The sequence below is a fragment of the Pipistrellus hanaki genome, assembly GCF_964339955.1.
Source record: "Pipistrellus hanaki genome assembly, chromosome: 8".
In the NCBI taxonomy this organism is placed as follows: Eukaryota; Metazoa; Chordata; class Mammalia; order Chiroptera; family Vespertilionidae; genus Pipistrellus; species Pipistrellus hanaki.
This window is the reverse complement of record NC_140510.1, coordinates 9717871-9739448: the sequence shown is the minus strand read 5'-3', so window position 1 is coordinate 9739448 and position 21578 is coordinate 9717871. Positions and strand designations below refer to the sequence as shown.

The 21578-nt window shown below is 36.8% G+C and overlaps 1 protein-coding gene across 6 annotated transcripts in view; it reads left to right on the top strand.

Moving 5' to 3' along the window:
• The window catches only part of EPB41L5 (erythrocyte membrane protein band 4.1 like 5), a 161644-nt gene that overhangs the window by 16783 nt on the left and 123283 nt on the right, over positions 1 to 21578 (top strand). For 5 of the 6 annotated variants that reach the window (XR_014795732.1, XM_084892221.1, XM_084892219.1 and 2 more), the window contains exon 3: positions 6452 to 6556. The exons of the other annotated variant lie outside the window; for it this stretch is intronic. Coding sequence is in view for 4 of the 5 variants with exons in the window: in XM_084892221.1 (XP_084748347.1) it covers positions 6452 to 6556 (105 nt within the window). In the remaining variant the exon portion in view is untranslated. The remainder of the gene's footprint in view (positions 1 to 6451; positions 6557 to 21578) is intronic. 6 annotated transcript variants of the gene reach the window in all.

Sequence of the window (21578 nt, the reverse complement as noted above, 5' to 3'; positions counted from 1 at the left end):
AATGAAAACATAATTAAAAGGACCAACTTGAAAAATTAGGTGTGAAAAGTATAAGGAACACAGTCAATGACATAAAATTAATATGAATTAAGATAAAGGACAAATTTAGTGAGTTTGAAAATCATATATAGGGACTTCTCTTGGAGGAGGAAAGAAACTACAAAATTGGAAGCCTAAAAGATAAATATGGAAGATAAGGGTAGAAGTTCCCTTCCCTTTAAAAGAAGGAATAAGACAAGGATGTAGGCTTTCACCATATCTCTTCACCATAATACTGGAAGTTCTAGCCAGAGAAAATTAGACAGAAAAAGAAATAATTGGCATTCAAATTCTAAGGAAAGAAGTAAAATTATCTCTGTTGGAGATGACATGATCTTATAAGTAGAAAACCCTAAAAATTTCACATATAAAAAAACCGATTAAGGCTAATAAATCTAGTAACATGGCAGAATACAAAATCAATGAAAATCAGTTGTACTTCTATATACTAGCAGTGAACAGATCAAAACTGAAATTAAGAAAATCCACTTATAATAGCATTAAGGAGAATAAAATACTTAGGAATAAATTTAACCAATAAGGCAAAAAACTTGTATAGTGTCATCATATCTTGTTTTATTTATTTTTATTTTTTAAAATATATTTTTTATTGATTTTTTTACAGAGAGGAAGGGAGAGGGATAGACAGAAACATCGATGAGGGAGAAACATCGATCAGCTGTCTCTTGCACACCCCCTACTGGGGATGTACCTGCAACCAAGGTACATGCCCTTGACCGGAATCAAACCCAGGACCTTTCATCCGCAGGCTGACGCTCTATTCACTGAGTCAAACTGGTCTCGGCATCATATCTTGTTTTATTGTGCTTCACTTTATTGCACTTTCCAGAAACTGTATTTTTACAAATGGAGGTTAAGACTCTGCACCAGCAAAAAAAAAACCAAAAAAAACAAAAAAACAAAAAAAAAACTTACTGAAGGCTCAGATGATGGTTAACATTTTTTAGTAATAAAGTGTACTTAAGGAATATACATTGTTTTAGACATACACACTTAATAGACTACAGCACATGTGTCAAACACAAGGCCCGCGGGCCAAATCCAGCCCGCCAGGCCTTGCAATGTGGCCCGCACCGCGCTGTCATCACTGCACTCCGCTGTCAGTTTATGACATTGTCAGTTTATGACTGTTCAGTAAACCATTCGGCCCGCAATTTAGGCTGGATTTTAGATTTTGGCCCATTCTCTGATTGAGTTCGACACCCCTAGACTACAGTATAGTATAAACATTTATATGCAATGGAAAACCAAACAATCTGATTTGCTTCATGATATTTGCTTTATTGCAGTGGTCTGAAACCATAATTCTGAGGTATGCCTGTACACTGAAAACTACAGAGCATTGCTGAGAGATATGAAAGAATATCTAAATAAATGAAAGATATCCTATGTTTATAAATTGGAAAACGTATGATTGTTAAGAGGACAATACCAATCAAAGCTGTCTATAGATTCAATGTAATTCCTGTTAAAATTCCAAGGACATTTTTTACAACATAGGGAAGAAAATCCTAAAATATATGTGGAATCTCAAGGGACTCCAAATAGCCGAAACAATCTTGAAAAGAAAAAAGTTGGACTCACATCTTTATTTCAAAACTTACTACAAAGCTTTAATAATCAAAGCAGTGTGGTTCTGGCATACAGACCGACATGGAGAGTCTAGAAATAAACTCTGAAATATATGGTCAAATGGTTTTCCGCAAAGATGCTAACCCCATTCAGTGGGGGAAAGTATGAAAGAAGTTGCCAGAGATAAAGAAAGGGGGTATGAGAAGTGATTGTTTAATGGGTACAAAGTTTCTGATTGGGTACAAAGTGCCATATATTTAATGGCACTACATTGTATGTTTTAAAATGGTAAGTTTTATGTTAAAGTAGGAAAATTGGGGCTGGGGCTGATTCTTGTTAAGTGGGATCAGGAGTACCAGAAGTTCCCATATGGTTGGAGAATCTAGACATTCAGAGTAATTTCTGAACATGTTAGAAAAGGAGGTTGTGATAAAAGGTTGGGGTATCTGCTTATTGATTTGAGAAGTGACATTTCAAATAAAATCTGGACTGTGTAACCCTTAGGGAATTTGAGATTGGGAGACAGCAAAATTAAAATTCTAGCCTTGTCATTTTTTTATCCCTGTTATTTTGTCATATAACTAAAGCTTTCTGAACTTTTGTCTGTTTTGTATTTGTTTAAAAAAACTATACATAGTCAATAAGATTATTAATTAAGTGACTATTAAAACACCCACAAATTAGAAGTGCTAACACTTACGTAGGAAACTTAAAATGACAAAAATAGAGGAGAAATAATTGAGGAAATAATAGAGATTTATTCTCCAGAATTAAAAAGAGATGAAAGATCTTAGATTTCAGGCCCAAATAGAATACCAAGTAGAGTTAAGAAAACACCTCCAACTAGACCATTATAGTGAAATTTAAAACTATCAGAGGGTAGAGAAAGTCTAAAGCTTACCCAAGAGAAAAAATAATATTATTAGGGAACAAGATTCAAATTGACATCACCCTTTTAAACAGCAATATAGACTACTAGAGGCTCGATGCACAAAATTCATACATGGGGGTTGGGGGTGGGTTGGTCCCTCAGCCTGGCTTGTACCTTCTCACAATCCAGGACTACTCAGGGGATGTCCAACTACTGGTTTAGGCCCTTTGCAATAGGACATCCCTCTCATTACCCGGGACTGCTGGCTCCTAACCACTTGTCTGGCTGCCTGATTGTCCCTAACCACTCTGCATGCATGCCTGATTGTCCCTGACCACTCTGCCTTCCTGCCTGATTGCCCCTAACTGCCTCTGCCTGATGACCTCTAACCACTCTGCCTGCCTGCCTGATTGCCACTAACTGCCTCTGCCCTGATCCCCAGCTGCGTGGCTTTGTCCTGAAGGTTGTTCAGCTGTTTGGTCTAATTAGCATATTATGCTTTTATTATTATAGACTAGAGGCCTGATGCATGAAAATTCGTGCAAGAGTAGGCCTTCTTCCTCCAGCTGCCAGCACCAGCTTCCCTCTGGCACTCAGGACCCGGGCTTCCCTCCTCCAGCTGCCAGCAGGCACCCGAGACTTGGGCTGGCTTTCTTTCGGCTGTCCATAGGCATCTAGGACCCGGACTGGCTTCCCTCTGGCTTCCCTCAGGCCCCGGTTCCTCAGGAAGGACAAAAGACATCTGGTCTAATTAGCATATTACCATTTTATTATTACAGATAAGAAGATGATAGAGTAATATATTTTAAGTATTGAAAAGATGATTAAAAGAAAATAACTTCAAACCCTGAATCCAACCAACCATCATTCAAGTAAAAGAGCATGATTAAATTATTCTCCAACGCATTGAATATTAAAATATTCTCAAGATATTGAGATCAGCCATACAGAATCCAACATGGGGAACATTTCTGAGAAAAAGCACAGATGTTATTAGATGTGTAATGTACACATGTAAGATGTGTAAAGAATGACCAGTGTAAAGATTGTTTAAAAAATTAGCCAGGTCAAAGAAAAGAAATAGAGGAAATATATCCATAACACATGATGAAGATTGGGTAGAAAGGAGATCAGGGGCATGAGAGCATGGTAAAGTTCTTGGCTTGATAAAAGGTATAACGTTTTAGTTATTAATAAGAAAGAATGTAAAAGGAAGTTCAGAAAAAAATGGACAAATTGAAATAATAAAGTCAGTTAAAAGGCAAAGATTGATGACTCAAAAAGAATCCAATATATGTTTATAAGATATATCCTAAATCATAATATGAAGTCATATTGGGAGAGGGGCATGGATTAGATGGATATGAAAATATCTGAAAATTGAGCATACTAACAAAGCATTTGCTTATGAGGGTGCTATATCTATCCATAGTTATCATTAGAAATTAATACTGAAAATTAAAATCATTGTTTAAAAATAGCAATAAAGTACCCCTTGTATGTTAACCTAAGTCACATTTAAAAAATATATATTTTTATTGGTTTTTAGAGAAGAAGGGAGAGGGATAGAGAGATAGAAACATAAATGATAAGAATCATTGATTGGCTGCCTCCTGTACACCCCCTATTGGGGATCGAGCCCGCAACCCAGGTATGTGCCCTTGGCAGAATTGAACCTGGGACCCTTCAGTCGACAGGCTGACTATCTACTGAGCCAAACCGGCTAGGGCATAAGTAACATTTTAATGGAAAATAAATATTGTACTAAACAGCAAAGTAATTTAGTGGGAAGAGTAATAATATCTTATGCATTTTCATAAATTTCTTTAAACATCTGATTTAATAAAACATACTTAGAGTCTGTTATCTGCTTTTGCATTCACTCTGTTGCAAATGTCATTTTGATTGATGTACATGAGGAGAATCCTAGACCTTGTAGATCTTTCGAAACAATCTGGGGAATCTTCAGGGATCACACTTTGAAATTGCTTTTTCTATACAAATTTCTTTGATATTTGCCTCTCTTCCTCTAGTTTGGTGTCTTCTGCATCAATTATAGTTTTCTCATTTTCGGTATTCCCTCCCACCTTCCATTTTTGTTTTTTATTTCTTACCTTACTTGTTATTCTTCTCCAGTTTCAGATTGATCTTCAAGTCTTCACTGGTAATTCTAGTCTCTGTGACTATCTCATCTCCAAAATTTATTGGCAAATATAGTTGGTTCCACATAATTGGCTTCACTGATAGTTCTAGTATCTGTGACTGTCTCTTCAAAATTTATTGGCAAATATAGTTGATTAACTGGAGGATATTTAAGTGTTCTAAGTTTTCTTGTGTGTTTTCTCTTTCCAGTTATATTATAAAGCTCTCTCTCTCTCTCTCTCTTTTTTTTTTTTTTTTTTAAAGCAGAGACTCTAAAAATCGACAAGAGAAGAGTGTCTCCTAACACAGTTAGGTACAAAGTAGTACTTGTTGGTTGATAGGAAGAAACATTCTCCAGGAGAGTACATAGAGATCACAAATTCTCTTTTGGCCTTAAATGATTTATTAGAAAACTATAGTATCTGCTACATGGTACTTTCAGTATTACAACTAATGGTTTCTTTTTTTCTTTTTCTTTTAAGAGTTCTTTATAACTAAAACCATCTTCATTTTGGATTGTTGATACTGCAAGTCATTTTTTTTGGGGGGGTCATTATTACAGATACTAGAGGACCGGTGCACAAAATTCATGCACGGGAGGGGTGGAGGAGTGTCCCTCAGCCCAGCCTGCACCGTCTCCAATCTGGGACCCCTTGAGAGATGGCCGACTGCCCATTTAGGCCCAATTCCACCAGTGGGATCAGATCTAAATGGGCAGTCGGGCTTCCCTCTCACAATCCAGGACTGCTGCCTCCCAACTGCTTGCCTTCCTGATTACCCCTAACCACTTCTACCCGTCAGCCTGATCACACCCTAACCACTTCCCTGCCAGCCTGATTGATGCCTAACTGCTCCCCTGCCAGCCTGTTTGCCCCTAACTGTCCTCCCCTGCAGATCTGGTGCTCCCCATCTGCTCTCCCCTTCAGGCCTGGGTCTCTCCCCTACTTCCCTCCTCTGCCGGCCTGGTCACCCCTAACTGCCCTCCCTTGCAGGCCTGGTCCATCCCAACTGCCCTCCCCTGCTGGCCTAATTACCCACAACTGCCCTCCCTTGCAGAATTGTTCCCTCCCAAATGCCCTTCCCTGCTGGCCATCTTGTGGTGGTCATCTTGTGTCCCCATGGGGTAAGTCATCTTTGACCATATGGGGGCAGCCATATTGTGTGTTGGAGTGACAGTTAACAGTAAATTTGCATATTACTCTTTTATTAGATAGGAGGATTAGATAGGATAGAGGCCTGGTGCATGGGTGGGCGCTGGCTGGTTTGCCCTGAAGGGTGTTCTGGATCAAGTTGGGGGTTCCCTTGGGGCATGGGGAGGGGTCTGTGGTTGTTTGCAAGCTGACCACGCCCCTTAGCCGCCCAAGCAGAGACCCTGGGATCTAGGAATTATTTATCTTCTGTAATTGAAACTTCGTAGCCTTGGGTGGAGCCAAGCCTCCTGCTTGTTCTGTGGCCGCAGCCATTTTTGTTGGTATTTATTTATCTTCTATAATTGAAACTTTCTAAACTTAAGTGGAGGCCAAGGCAGGCCAGGGCAGGTGGAAAGCTTGGCTTCCTCCATTGCCAAGGAGACCCAAGCCTCCTGCTCTCTGTGTGGCCGCAGCCATCTTGGTTGGGGTTAATTTTCATACTTGCCCCTGATTGGCTGGTTGGCGTGGCTTGTGGGTGTAGTGGAGGTAGGGTCAGTTTGCATATTACTCCTTTATTAGATAGGATTTTCCATTTTCCTTCCTTTGCCCTCCTCCACCCACACCCTACACTCCCTGCAAACCACTTACTGATTCATTTACTTTTTCCCCATTTCAGAAAAAAGCCAAAGGTCAAGAGCTGTTTGATCAGATTACATACCACTTGGACCTAATTGAAAGCGACTATTTTGGACTGAGATTTATGGATTCAGCACAAGTAGCAGTGAGTAGCTGTTTTTTGGAGGTTCCAATATGGGGGCAGAAATGGAAAATTTGAGATAATGTGCTAGTACTATAGGCTATTTTTTTTTTTAAGTATATATTCTTAATGTGCTCTTTTCCCCTTTAACTTCATTCTTATTATGATGTGCTTATTAAAAAAAGAAAAAGTGCGTTCTAGCCCTAACCCAAATTATTAGAGTATGATTTTTGTGGATGAGGATCGGAAATCTGTGTTTTTAATAACCAGTGAAGTTTGTTTTGGGGCATATTAGTAGTGGAGAAGCACTAATGGAAAGAATGCCAGTTTTGTAGTGAGGTAAGCAACAGAAGTTTCCAGCTTGCAGATTAAGACAAGTGGAGTAAGATCCCTCCTAGGTATATGATTATGGATCTATAAATGTTCTTTGACATGTGCATTTCAAATGAGAGAACAGTATATGTAGTAGGGTAGGAAGTTGGAGGCTTTTCAAAGAACTGAGTATTGTACTAGGATTTAATTGGAGGATATTTGAAAGGAATTAGTAGGTAAGATTGAAAGGTGATTAGTAGTGATCTCTTCCAAACTGAATACCATTAGTGTTAAATATGGTCATGTACCACATAACAAAGTGTCAGTGATAGAACAGCGGTTCCAAAAGATTATAATGGGGCTAAAAATTTCTATTGCCTAGTGATGTAGTAGTGCAGTGCTATACTATTTTAAATAAATACAGTGTAGTCTAAGTATTCAATGTTTACAAAGTCTACAGTAGTGTATAGACATATCCTATGTCTTCCCATTCACTCACCACTCATTCATTCACTCACCTAATGCAATTTTTAGTCCTGCAAGTTTCATTCATGTAAATGCCCTACACAGTATACCATTTTTAATCTTTTATGCTGGGCTTTACTGTGCTTTTTCTATGTTTGGATATGTTTAGGCACACTAAATGTTTATTGAATTCAGTTCTGGTCTGCTACCTAGTCTGATGAAGGCTTGCTTGACTAGTTTAATATCATTCAACTCTCATCTCTAGAATAAGGGATTAAAGTATTGCAATCAGATGAAAAAAATAAATGCTTTTAGGGATATACAATTTATATTTCACTGTTTTTTGAGGCGCCAAGGGGGAAAAAGGCAGATGTATGCCAATGTTAGGTTTCAGGTACTTAAAATATTTAATTGCTTGTGGAAAGAAATAGACATTCAGTCATTGCTAAATTGTATTATTCACTCTTTGCCAGTATCAGCAAATATTGAATTCTAAATCCCCAAATGATTATTCCCCTTTTATTTGATACCCTGTTTTCCCGAAAATAAGACAGTGTCTTATATTAATTTTTTCTCCCAAAGTTGCACTAGATCTTATTTTCAGGGGATGTCTTATCTTTCCATGCACTAGGTCTTATTTTCGGAGGATGTCTTATTTTCGGGGAAACACGGTGCATATCAAAGGGCAATGCCTTTCTTGTCTTTTCGTTCTCTACTCTAGTTCTAGTTTATCCCTTCCAATACCCAGATATCTAGGCATTAAGATTAAATTTACATAGGCTTACTTATTTTCTGTCACTAAAATACTCCAAACCAGCGATTTTTAACCTTTTTCATTGCATGACACACAAACTAATTACTAAAATTCTGCAGCACACCAAAAAATATATATATTTTTTTACTATTCTGGCAAAAATAGGTGTAATTTTGATTCATTCACACTGGATAGCTATTGTTATATTGGCTATTGTCATTTTTTAAATTTGACATACTCAGGAAAAAGAGGTCAGTGCTCCTGATTTAAGTAGTCAGGTATTATATGTGTTAAAAATTCTTGTGGCACATCAGTTGAAAATCACTGCTCTATACTAGGTGAATTGAGCTGAAAGAACAATAATAGGTAGATGAAAACTATTAAAAATAAACCCTAGATAGTACTTTATTCTTAAAGTGCTAAATCACTTAATTCCATAACTATCCTATATTATAAAAGCCTAATATGCAAATTGTCCCCTTAATCTGGAGTTTGACTGGGAGTTTGACTAGGGTGGGGCCAGCTGGCCAACTGTCCATAGCCCCTCCCCTGGCCAGCCCTGCACCACACGGGAGGGAGGTGGTTGCAGGTGGCCAGGGAAAGGGAGGCCCTCGCCAGTAACCAGCAGCCACTAGGGACCCTACGTATGTATGAATTTTGTGTACTGGGCCTCTAGTGAAAAATAAACTTGAGCCCTCACTTGATTCCATAACTATTAAAAATAAACTCTAGTCCTGACTGGATAGGATGTCTTCCCATGGACTAAAGGATCCTGGGTTTGAAGGGCCCTCAGTTAGCGTTTGTTTGAGGGCATGTACCTTGGTTGCAGGCTTCATCCCCAGCCCTGGTTGGAGCATGTGTGGGAGGCAACCAATTGATGTGTCTCTCACATTGATGTTTCTCTTCCTTTCTTTCTCTCTGCTTTGCACCCTCCCTTCTACTCTCTCAAAATCAATGGAAAAATATCCTCCAGTGAGGATTAACAAAAAATAAAAAAAAAAACACCTCTAAATGACACTTTAAGTATTCTTAAAGTGCTAACTCATGTGGTTCTATGACAATCTTAATGACATTAAGTGCACATGGAGAAGACTTTGTTATTTGTTGTGTGGCCAGATTTAACTCCAGAATGAAACAAAATTGAAATTTATAAAACACTTAAATTTTTGGGTGAAAATAGTGAACATAATGAAAGGTCAAGTGGATTTTTTGGCCAGGATCATTTATGTAAACACAATGATTTTCACATTTCTTTGTCAAATTTACTGTGTTGACAAAACTATATAATCAAAAGGGAGTTAGGCAGTTAGAAATTATACTACTATGAACATAGGGGTGCATATATTCTTTCTGATTGGTATTTTGGGTTTCTTATGTTATATTCCTAGAAATGGGGTCACTGGGTCAAATGGTACTTCCCTTTTTAATTTTTGAGCAAACTCCATACTGTTTTCCACAGTGGCTGCACCAGTCTGCATTCCCACCAACAGTATACTAACTTTCCTTTTCTTCACATCCTCGCCAACACTTGTCGTTTGTTGATTTGTTGATGATTGGCTCATTGTCTTTTTCATTTGCATCTCTGGGATGAGCATTGTCTCTTGGCCATCTGTATGTCCACTTTGGAGAAGTGTCTATTTAGGTCTTTTACCCATTTTGTAATGGGATTGTCTTCCTTTTGTTGGAGTTCCCTATATATTTTGGAGATTAACCCCTTAACAGATGTATCATTGCCAAATAATGTTCTCCCATGTAGTTAGTGGGCTCTCTTGTTATTTTGTTGATGGTTTCTTTTGTAGTACAGAAGCTTTTTACTTTAATACAGACTCATTTGTTTATTTTCTCCTTAGTTTCCATTGTCCTAGGAGATATATCTGTAAACATTGCTGATGTGAGAGATGCCTGAGATTTTGCTGTCTATGGTTTTCTCTAGGAATTTTATGGTTTCATGTCTTACATTTAAGTCTTTTATCTATTTTGAGTTTGTTCTTGTGTTTTGTGTAAGTTGGTAGTCTAGTTTTGCATGTAATCTGTCCAATTTTCTCTATACCAGTGGTCGGCAAACTCGTCAACAGAGAATATCAGCAGTACAATTGAAATTTCTTTTGAGAGCCAAATTTTTTAAACTTAAACTTCTTCTAATGCCACTTCTTCAAAATAGACTTGCCCAGGCTATGGTGTTTTGTGGAAGAGCCACACTCAAGGGGCTGAAGAGCCGCATGTGGCTCTTGATCTGCAGTTTGCCGACCACTGCTCTATACCATTTACTGAAGAAACTGTCTTGATTCTATTGTATGCTCTCTCTTTTGTCAAATATTAATTGAGCATAGTCACTTGGGTTGATTTCTGGGTTCTCTGTACTGTTTCATTGATTTATATGCCTGTTCTTGTGCCAGTTCCAGGCTGTTTTGAGAGCACTGGTTTGTAGTATAGCTTAATATTTGGTATTGTGAGTCCTCCAACTTTGTTCTTCTTTCTCAAGATTGCTGCAGCTATTTGGGGTCTTTTTTGGTTCCATATACATTTTTGGAATGTTTGTTCCATGTTTGTGAAATATGCCGTTGGTATTTTAATGGGGATTGCATTGAATTTATAGATTGCTTTCAGGAGTATGGGCATTTTAATGTTAATTCTACCAATCCATGAACATGGTATATTCTTCCACTTGTTTATATCTTCCTCTATCTCTTTTTCAACATTCTGTAATTTTTGGAGTACAGGTTGTTTTTTTTTTTGTTGTTTTTTTACCTCCTTGGCTAAGTTTATTCCTAAGTATCTTATTATAATTTTTTTGGTGCAGTAATAAATGGGATTATTTTTTTTTAGTTTCTCTTTTTGAGAGTTCACTAGTATGTATAAAAATGCTATGAATTTTTGGGTGTTATTTTTGTATCCTGCTACTTTTCTGAATTCATTTATTAAATCTAGTAGCTTTTATGAAGTCTTTAGGGTTTTCTATGTGCAGTATCATTTTTCCTGGGAATAATGAGAGTTTTAGTTCCTCCTTTCCAATTTGAATGTCTGTTGTTGTTTCTTCTTGTCTGATTGCAAGTAATTACTATGTTGAAAAAACTGGGGAAAGCGGACATCCATGTCTTGTTCCTGTTCTTAGGGGTAATGGTTTTACTTTTTGCTCATTGACTATGATGTTGGCTATATGTTTGTCATATATGGCCTTTATTAATTTGAGGTATGATCCCTCTATTCCCACTTTGCTGAGAGTTTTTACCAAAAAAAGGTGTTGGATTTTGTCAAACGCTTTTTCTGCATTAGTTGATATGATCATGTGATTTTTGACAGTCTAGCAATCTGTTTAGGTGCAGTATAACATTTAATTGATTTGCAAATATTGTACCAGCCTTGCATCCCCAGAATAAATCCCACTTGGTCATGATGTGTGATCTTTTTAATGTATTGCTGGATCTGATTTGCTAAAATTTTGTTGAGGATTTTAGCATCTATGTTCATCAGGGAAGCTGGCTTGTTCTCTTTCTCTGCAGTGTCTTTATCTGGTTTTGGAATTAGAGTAAAGTGTTTGGAAGTGTCCTTTCCTCTTGAATTTATTGAAATAGTTTGAGAAGAATAGGTGTTAGTTCTTCTTTGAATATTTGGTAAAACTGCTGTATTGTATCTGTCGGACCAGGGCCTTTGTTGGCTGGGAGTGTTTTGATTATTGCTTCAATTTCATTAGTAGTTATTGGCCTATTCAGGTTTTCTGATTCTTCCTGATTGAGTTTTGGAAGGTTGTATTTTTCTAGGAATATGTCCATTTTGTCCAGGCTGTCCATTTGTTGGAATAAAGTATTTCATGACTTTTTTTATGATCCGTTGTATTTCTGTGGGGTCAGTTGTTACTTCACTTCTTTTGTTTCTGATTTTGTTTATTTGGGTCTCTCTCTCTCTCTCTCCCCGTTTCCTGGTGAGTTTGGCTAGAGGTTCATCAGTCTTGTTTATCCTTTTGAAGACCCAGCTCTTGGTTTTATTGATCTTTTGTATTTTTTTTGTCTATTATTTATTTCAACTCTGATTATTATTACTTCCTTCTTTCTACTTATTCTGGGTGTTTCTTGTTGTTCTTTTCTATTATTTGTATTGTTAGATAACTTACTGCCACTTTTTCTTATTTTTTTTGAGGTAGGCCTGTAGTGCTATGAACTTCCCTGCTTCATATGTCCCATAGATTTTGGAGTGTTTTCATTTTTACTTATTTCCAGGGTATTTTTTTTTTATTTCTTCTTTGACCTTTTTGGTAACCCAATCATTGCTTAACTAGAGGCCCAGTGCAGGACATTTGTGCACTGTAGGGAGGGGGGGGTTGTCTCTCAGTTCTCAGAGGATGTCTGACTGATGGCTTCAGGGAGCAGGTTCAAGCCATCAGTTGGATATCCTTAGGGCTATCGCAGTGGCAGCTGCACTCACCAGCTATCAGGCTGGCTTGTGGTTGAGCGGCACTACCCATGTGGGAGTGCATTGACCACCAGGAGGCAGCTCCTGTGTTGAGTGTCTGCTCCCTGGTGGTCAGTGCACATCATAGCGATTGGTCGTTCTGCCATTCAGTTGATTTGCGTATTACCCTTTTATATAGGATAGCATGCTATTTAGCCTCCAGGTATTTGATTATTTTTGAACGTTTTTATTGTAGCTGATTTTTAATTCCATGCCATTGTGGACTGAGAAGATGCTTGATGTTTTTTCAGTTTTCTTGAATTTGTAGATTTATCTTGTGTCCTAACATGTGGTCTATCTTTGAAAATGCCCAGTGTGCACTTGAGAAGAACGTATATTCTGTAGCTTTGGGGAGGAAGATATCAATTAGTTCTATCTGTTTTAGACTGTCATTTAGGATTACTGTTTCCTTGTTGATTTTTGGTCTAGAAGATTTATCCAGTGATGTCAGTCCACTACTGTGATCATATTGCTGTTGATCTCTCCTTGATATCCTCCTGAAGTTTTTTTTATATATTTAGATATTCTTGTAATGGGTGCATATATGTTTACCAAAGTTATAGCCTCTTGTATCGATCCCTTTAGTGATATGAAATGATCTTCCTTACTACCTTGTTTCCCTGAAAATAAGACAGTGTCTTATATTAATTTTTTCTCCCAAAGATGTACTAGGTCTTATTTTCAGGGGATGTCTTATTTTTCCATGCACTAGGTCTTATTTTCGGAGGATGTCTTATTTTGGGGGAAACACGGTAGTATCTGTTGTTACAAACAGGCCTTCACTTTGAGGTCTATTTTTTTCAGATATAAGTATTGCTACCCCAGCTTTTTTTTTTTTTTTTTTTTTTTAATTTGCCTGGAAATATTTTTCTAATTTTGCTTTTTTAAAAAGTTGTTTACCTTTGTTATAGTAGCCTATTTTATGTGAATATGTGAAAAGGTGTTCATATTTAATTTAAAAATGTTTTATTCATTTCAGAGAGAGCTAGGAAGAGGGAGAGAAAAAAACCTCAATGATGCGAGTGTCATCAATTGGCTGCCTCCTGCGTGCCGCCCATTGAGAACTGAGCCCACAGCCCAGGCATGTGCCCTGACCAGGAATCGAACTTTTGGTGCATGGGCTGATGCTCAACCACTGAGCCACACTGACTGCAATATATTTAATTTTGTAATTGAAACAATTTCATATTTATAGCAAAGTTGCAGGACACTATAAATATTTTTCTGGAACCATCTGAGAGAGAGTTGCGGATAGATGTTCCATCACACCTAATTCTTCAGTGTATGTTTCCTACAAACAAGCATATTCTCTTGGATAACTTAATACAACTGACAAAACCAGAAAATTAATTTAATATTGTGGCATTACCACCATCGATTGAAGTTAAGCCAATTGCCCCTTAAGTGTGTTTTATAGCCATAAGATCCAGTACAAAATCACACTTTACATTAGTTGTCATGTCTTTTCGTGGTCTTCACACTAGAATATTGCAATTCCTCAGTCTTTCCTTGACTTTCTTGACCTTTACACTTTTGAAGATACAGGACAGTTGTTTTGTAGGTTATCTCCATTTTGGTTTTCTCTGATGCTTCCTTATGAAGTAGGCTAATCTTAGACTCCTTTGACAGGAAATATCAGGGAAGTGATCCTGTGTTCTCATCTGTCCTATCAGGTGACATTTAATTTCCTTGTGTCCCATTACTGTTGATATTAACTTTGATCCTTTGATTAAGATGGTGTTAGCTAGGTCCTTTCTATTATAAAATCATTTACTCTTTGTAATTAATAATTTTTGTGGACAGTTACTTTGAGGCTTTCTCATCAAATTTTATATTTATTTATTTATTTATTTTGTACTAAGGGATTTCAGTTTTATTTAAGAGTCATAACCTGTTACTATCATTTATTTTGATGTTCAGTTTCCTATGATTTGGTCAGTGGGAACCACTTCAAGATGGCTTCTATATTCATTTAAGATACACACATCATTCTTTGAGCATTTCCTGACTTTCTGGCCCAAGAAGATGTTCATCTTGTATTTCCCTTCGCTAGCCCTGGAATTTGCCAGTTCTCTAATGAACTGGCTAGATTTAGGGACTGTATGTTTACATTTCTCAATCACTCTTTGTCTCTGTGTGTGTGTGTCTGTATGTCTGTGTGTCTGGATTTTAGTCGAATATCACAGGACTTACTTGCAGTGTTTTGTTTTTCTATTTGCAGTTCTTTTATACAGAAACCAGACTTTGATTATTATCAGTATATTTACCTGACTACTCAGTCTGTATGGAATTAATCTCTAGCCTCTTCTTGCATGATGCTGACTTTGATCACACCACCTAGTTACTTCTGGACTGAATTATTTGGGAAGAGGAAGGGCTTATGAAGCTTCTGGTTTTTCCAATTGTTTTATAAATACAGACATTTCTTTGCAGATAGTATTGTAGAGTTATCTCCTCTAGAGTTTGGAGTAGGATTATAGGATATACTGGTGGCAAATAAACACATAAAAAGATGTTAAATGTCAATGGACAACAGGGAAATGCAAATTAAGACCTTGATGAGCATCATCACTTACATATTTATGAGAACAGCTGAAATAAAAACTAGTGACAACTTAGTAGTGCTAGTGACGATGTGGAGAAATTGGATCTCATATTGGTTTTGGGAATGTGAAAATGGTACAACCACTATGGAATATAGTCTAGCAGTTTCTTAAACTAAACATACTCTTACCATATGACAGCATTTATATGCCTGGCCATTTATCCCAGTGAAATAAAGACTTATTTTCTCACAAAAAAATCCATGCATGGTTGCTCATAACAACTTTAATTGCAATAGCAAAACACTTGGGGGAAAAGCCAAAATGTCTTACAGTAGGTTAATAATTAAACAGGCTGGCACATTATACCATTGGCTACTACTCATCAATAGGAAAGTCTATTGATACACAACTTGGGTAGATCTCAAGAGCTTTAAGTTGAGTGAAAACAGCCAATCTCAGAAGGTTACATACTGTATAATTCCATTTATATAACATTCTTGAAATGTCAAAATTATAGAGAAATTAATGGTTGCCAAGGCTTAAGGATATTGGACAGAGGAGGTGGGTATGACTCTAAAGGAGTAGACTGAGAGAACTCTTTGTGATAATGGGATATTTCTTTGATTGTGGTGTTATAGGAATCTAAATGTGTGATAAAATGATGTATTATAGAACTAGCCCTAACTGGTTTGGCTCAATGAATGGAGCATTGGCCTGCGAACTGAAGGGTCCCAGGTTCGATTCCGGTCAAGGGCATATACCTTGATTGCGGCACATCCTCAGTAGGGGGGTGTGCAGGAGGCATCTGATTTATGTTTCTCTCTCATCAATGTTTCTATTGATAGTTCTCTGTCCCTCTTACTTCCTTTCTGTAGAAAATCAATAAAAAATATATTTAAATATATATATATTTGACAGGTCCTTGAATAATGTAATTTTGTTCAATGTTTCATTCTAACATTAATGAGGAAACAACAACAATACTAGTAATTGCTGGCCAGGGCCACTGTCTGTGTGGTTTGCATGTTCTCTCAATGTCTGCTTGGGCTTTCTCTTGTTACCTCCCACAGCCCAAAGATGGGGTGAATTGGTGTATTTACATTATCCCAATCTGAGTGAGTGTGGGTGTGTGTGAGCATTTATGTCCAGTGGGTTCCCACTGTGAGCAGCCAGAACAGGCTCTGGCCATCTGTGACATTGAACAGGAATAAGCATGTTGAAAAGTAATTATTTTATGCGTTTTTATTTATCTTTCTTAAAAGTATGTATAGCTCACATTTACTTCACTGATTAATATTAGAAATGTTTTGGGTCTTTATTTAGAAGTTTAGTGTTCTTTTTATGACTAGAAATATGGCATGTGAACTTAATTCTTATATCAATCAGGCCTATGGTAAAATTTGTTTTATTATATGCCATTTTGCTTAAGGTCGCAGTTTCCAAGAACCTGTTGACAATAACATCATTAAGTGGGGACTTACTGTATATACATTGTACTAATGTGAGTTTCTTTATTTTAATACTGTACTGTAGTTATGTAAGATGTAATCATTGGGGGAAGGTGGAGAAAGAGTACAAAGGACCTCTCATTACTGCAACTTTCTGTGAATATTTTATAATAAAATTATTTTTTTTAAAAATAAGAAAATTGTAGTGTGGGACAAATAAAACATGGCTCTAATCCAACATTCAACCCTCTGCTTGAAGTTTTTAAAACTTCATATTTAGAGATTAGAATTCTAACTGGTCCAATCAGGTTTTTAAAGAAGAATGAGTTAGAATGTACACATTTAGGCTTTAGAAAAGCAAAACATAGATAGTAAATATTTATTCTAATATTTGGAAAATATGGAAAAAAAAACTTAACATGTCAGTGTTATATTTTGCCTTTTTCCTCAAATTGACTTGATAACTTGTATTGGTTTGTTTTATATGTGTATTTTAAATTTACCTTGTTTTCTATGTAAAACTCCTAAATAAAATGTCAGCAGCCTATTAAAAGTGTAAATAATAAATTATAATTGGGTAGGGTTTATTCTCAGAAATTCAAAGATGATTTAGTATCAGTTTTATTAAAAATAATAAAATTTATTATATCGTAGGTATATCATGGGATTGTTTCTTGCCTTTGCTTATAAGGGAATTATACTTTTTTATTCAGTTGATATCAGGTTTGGCCATGTGACTTGTTTTTGGCCATGGAATGTGAGGTGAGGTGATGTATGCCAATTCTGAACAGGTTAACTAATTTATGCTGTTACTGCTTTTTTGTATACTTAAGTGAAACTACATTAAACAAGATTGAAACTAAAATCTTTAGAAAGTAAGATGAGTAACTTGATTAGTTGAAGTTTATGGCATTTAGGCTAAAGACAAAATTCAACACAAATAGAAATGAAGATGTTAGAGCTAGAAAACAAGTGTCTAGTGGAACATTGGGTAAATGTTTTGTAAGTGCACACATGGAGGCTACAACAGTAGCAAATCCAAGACCATTGAGCTAAGTTAAGAGGCAATTCTTGTCACAGTTTTAGAATTCAGCTATTTTAGGTACTGTACACATGATGTGGTGAACTGTAAGTTTGGCTTGCTGACCTCACACATCTGAGGTTGAGTAGTAGCATAATACTCTAGAATTCTGATCATGTGTTTTTTTGGTGGCCTGTTAAGCCCTTTTTTCCTTAACTCATAACACCCTGAATAAAGCTAATGCACTTTGGCCTGTATGGAATTGACATTTCTATCTGTGTAGGTTTAGCCAACCTTTGGAATGTGTGCTAACAGGTGGTGGTGGGTGCAGGGCCAACAGGCTGCACTTATGGAGAGTAGACCTGGTGGTTGCTCAGGGTTCTGCTCTCTGTCTATACTAATTTTAAATTATTTTAAAAAAATCATAATAATTGTAGATTAATAGAGAAACAATAGAAGTATTTATACTAAATACAAAAATGATCCAAAGGTGCTCATTATTATCACTGCTGTGTAATTTCATAATAGTAGTAAGCAAATGCAGTTCCTGACGTTATAAAGGTTATTAGAAAGGAGGAGGTAAAATGATCACTGTTGGGAGATGATTGGATTAGGTTGTACCTGAGAACTTAACACAAATAGGATTCAGTTAAGTAGTGGGAAGTGAAAAATATTTAAAAATAAATATGAATATATCACAAATTGTTAATGCCAAAAAAGTAATTACTCAAAGTATTTATAATGGAATCTACACTAAATTGAAGTGTATTCAGTTAGATTGCAGCAGTGCAATGTATTGGTCCTCTGTTTTCATAGCTTAGATTTTTAAAAACATTTTTTAAACTGTTTAAAATGTTTAAATTTGCTTTAAACAAATCCTTTAATTCAGAACATAAGCTTCTACTTCTCATAGGAGAAATAATTTTTTGCAGAGGAAATTATTTTAAAAGATGACTTATATTTTTCTGCTTTGTAGTCTTGGCTTTTTGAGCAAAATATGGTGCTTTTCTTTAGCAAAGTAATGTAGGCAGTTAGAAATCAGATAGTCATTTGAAAGCTGTTTACAGATTATTTGGCAATAGTAGTGCCTGGGATGAAGATATGTGTATGTTAGTGTTTTGGATGCTCCCTAGGTGATTCTTTATTTGGTTTAATTATGTCTGTTTGTGATTTTATGTTATTTATATTTCAAGACATACAAGTAAATAATTGTTCTTTTATGCCCAGTTTAATAGCATCAAAAGAAATTTAACTTTTCACATCCTTTGGCATAAGAGTTTATCAACCAAACTTTTAAAAGTAGGAAATTAGAAGGAAGTTTTTAAAGTACCATGAGGAAAGTTTGTTTCCTTTTAAAAGTACCACGAGGAAAGAGAGCCGTATTTGTTTCACACCAGACATACAAGACTGTGTGTCTGCATGCTCTCACCTTTATCTTCTAATGTAATTTAAACTCCTAAAGATCCTAAATCAAGGAAAACTGTCATATCAGTGCCTGTCTCTGAGCTCTGCATTTTCCAGTCCCTGAGCTTGGAATGTGGAGGAGATGAAAGAAAACAGACTTGAGAATATACAAACATGAGCTCAGAACTTCCCCAAACTCCCCCAGCTCCTAAATTTCACTTCAAAATTGTTTGGTGCTTTTTCTGAATTTTGGATTGTCTTAAGGATGTGCCAGTTATTAGAAAGCTATTACATGCAGGTAGAAAAGAGATTAAAATGCCCACTTGGGAAAAACTCTGATCCTTTATTTCACTGGGATGATTTTATGTTTCCTGTGCTGCTTAGAATAGGAAATAAACTAGAGATTTAAGGAGTATCTACGAGACTAGCCCTAAATTTCTTAAACTGGATGAAATCTAAGTTATAATTGTCTAAGATTTTAGGTTCTTGAAATAGTAAGTGGTCTGTCTTATATTAATGTTTTTTATATTCCTCAAAGTTTATTTTATCAAAATTTGTATTTAGCGTGTTGATTTTTAGTCTGCTGTTAATATTCTTTACTCTTTTTTTAACTTTTTATTTATTTATTTATTTTTATTTTTTCCTTTTTTTTTTAATTGATTATGGTATCACATAATTGTCCTCATCCCAAACCCCTCCCTACATATGCCCTCACACCCTCCCCCCCCCCCCCCCCCCCCAGTTGTCCATGGCCACTGGCCAGGCCTATATGCATGCACACAAGTCCTTTGGTTGATCTCTTCCCTTTACCCCCACCCTCCCATACTTTCCCTCTGAGGTGCTTCTCTTTCTCTGGGTCTGTTCTTGTTCATCAGTCTATGTTGTTCATCATTTCCTCTAGATGTGTGAGATCATGTGATCTAAGAAATACCCTTGTAAGAACCTAAACTGAGAAAAGCCCTGATGGTTATGCTGAGAGGCAAATGAATCAGTCGTTAGTGAGTTCCTTTCTGAGCCAACAGTTCTTTCGAGTCCCAATTTCAATGTCAAATAGTTCCTTATGTATACATGTCAGCCATGCTATTTCAGATCTGGTTGGTGGACAAACGGTGGTGATGCAGGTCCGACCGTGTCTGGTTTGGTCCTGGGCATCCTTCAGCAACACGCAGCTGCTCTCTGCTGGCATATTCTTTACTCTTTACCTTCATAAACACACAGTTGTTTTTTTCTTCCCTGTTTGAAGAGATTCTGGAAAGAATCAGAAACCAATAACGCCTTGGGGGTTATGTTTGTGAGTGTAATGATAGAAATTGGGTATATGGTGGGGGGAGACGGCCTTGGACTGTTGCAGATGTTGGAGGGACTGTTGACCATGTACCTTTTAATATTACCAAAAAATGAACCTATATGAGTATATTAGTTATATATATAATGTTAAAATAAGGGGGTCCGCCGAAACTGGTTTGGCTCAGTGGATAGAGCGTCGGCCTGCAGACTGAAAGGTCCCCGGTTCGATTCCGGTCAAGGTCATGTACCTTGGTTGCGAGCACATCCCCAGTAGGTGGTGTGCAAGAGGCAGCTGATCAATGATTCTCTCTCATCGATGTTTCTAACTCTCTATCCCTCTCTTTTCCTTTCTGTAAAAAAATCAATAAAATATATTAAAACAAACTAACAAATAAAGTAAGGGGGTCCATGATTATTGTTTCAAGTAATATGTACTCTTGGTTAAGTTGAAAATTTAGAAAATAACAGAGAAAAAAAGTATCACCAGTAATCTCAACCACCTAAATAACAACTCTGTTACTGTTTTGTTATAGATTGCCTCAGTCCAAAAGAAAATAATTCTTTTGACAAAAATAATCTATACTATCGGGTCTAGTAATAATTAATGTCGTTTTTCAACATTCGTTTAAAATCTTGCTTGGCGTTGACTTGTATTGACATAACCTTCAAATATGTGGTATCTACAGAACGTGTGAAGTGCAATTAACAAGTTTTGCTTGAAAAAGTTTGTGTTTGGTTTGGTTTTTGTTGCAAAACTAGGGCTAAGAAGATGGCTGATGAAGAGCATATTCGGCACTGCATGCTTTACGAGTTCCAATTAGGAAGAAAAGCAAGTGAGGCTGCAAAAAACATCTGTAGTGCTCTTGGTCAAGATGCAGTTAGCGCCAGAAAATGCCAGCATTGGTTTGAGAAATTTCGCGAGGGAAATTTTTCGTTAGATGACAAGAGTGGTCGAGGCCGTGTGTCCAATTTTGATCAAGAAGCTCTTCAAGCTCTTTTGGTGCAAAATCCTCAAATTACCCAACAAGAGCTTGCGACAACTTTAAATTGTTCACAAAAAACAATTTCCAATCAATTGCGTGCACTTGGCAAAGTCCAAAAGTTTGGAAAATGGGTTCCTCATGAGTTGACCGACAACAACCGTAATTAAAGAGTCACAATTTGCAGTTCGCTCCTCTCTCGTCAAAACCGTTTGCCGTTTTTAGAGCAAATTGTTACCGGAGATGAACAATGGGTGCTGTATGTTAATTCGAAAAGGCGGCCTCAATGGTTGGACAAAAATGAGGCTCCGCAGCCCACGCCAAAACCTGACTTGCATGTGAAAAAAGTGATGTTGTGTGTTTGGTGGAATTTTAAAGGAATT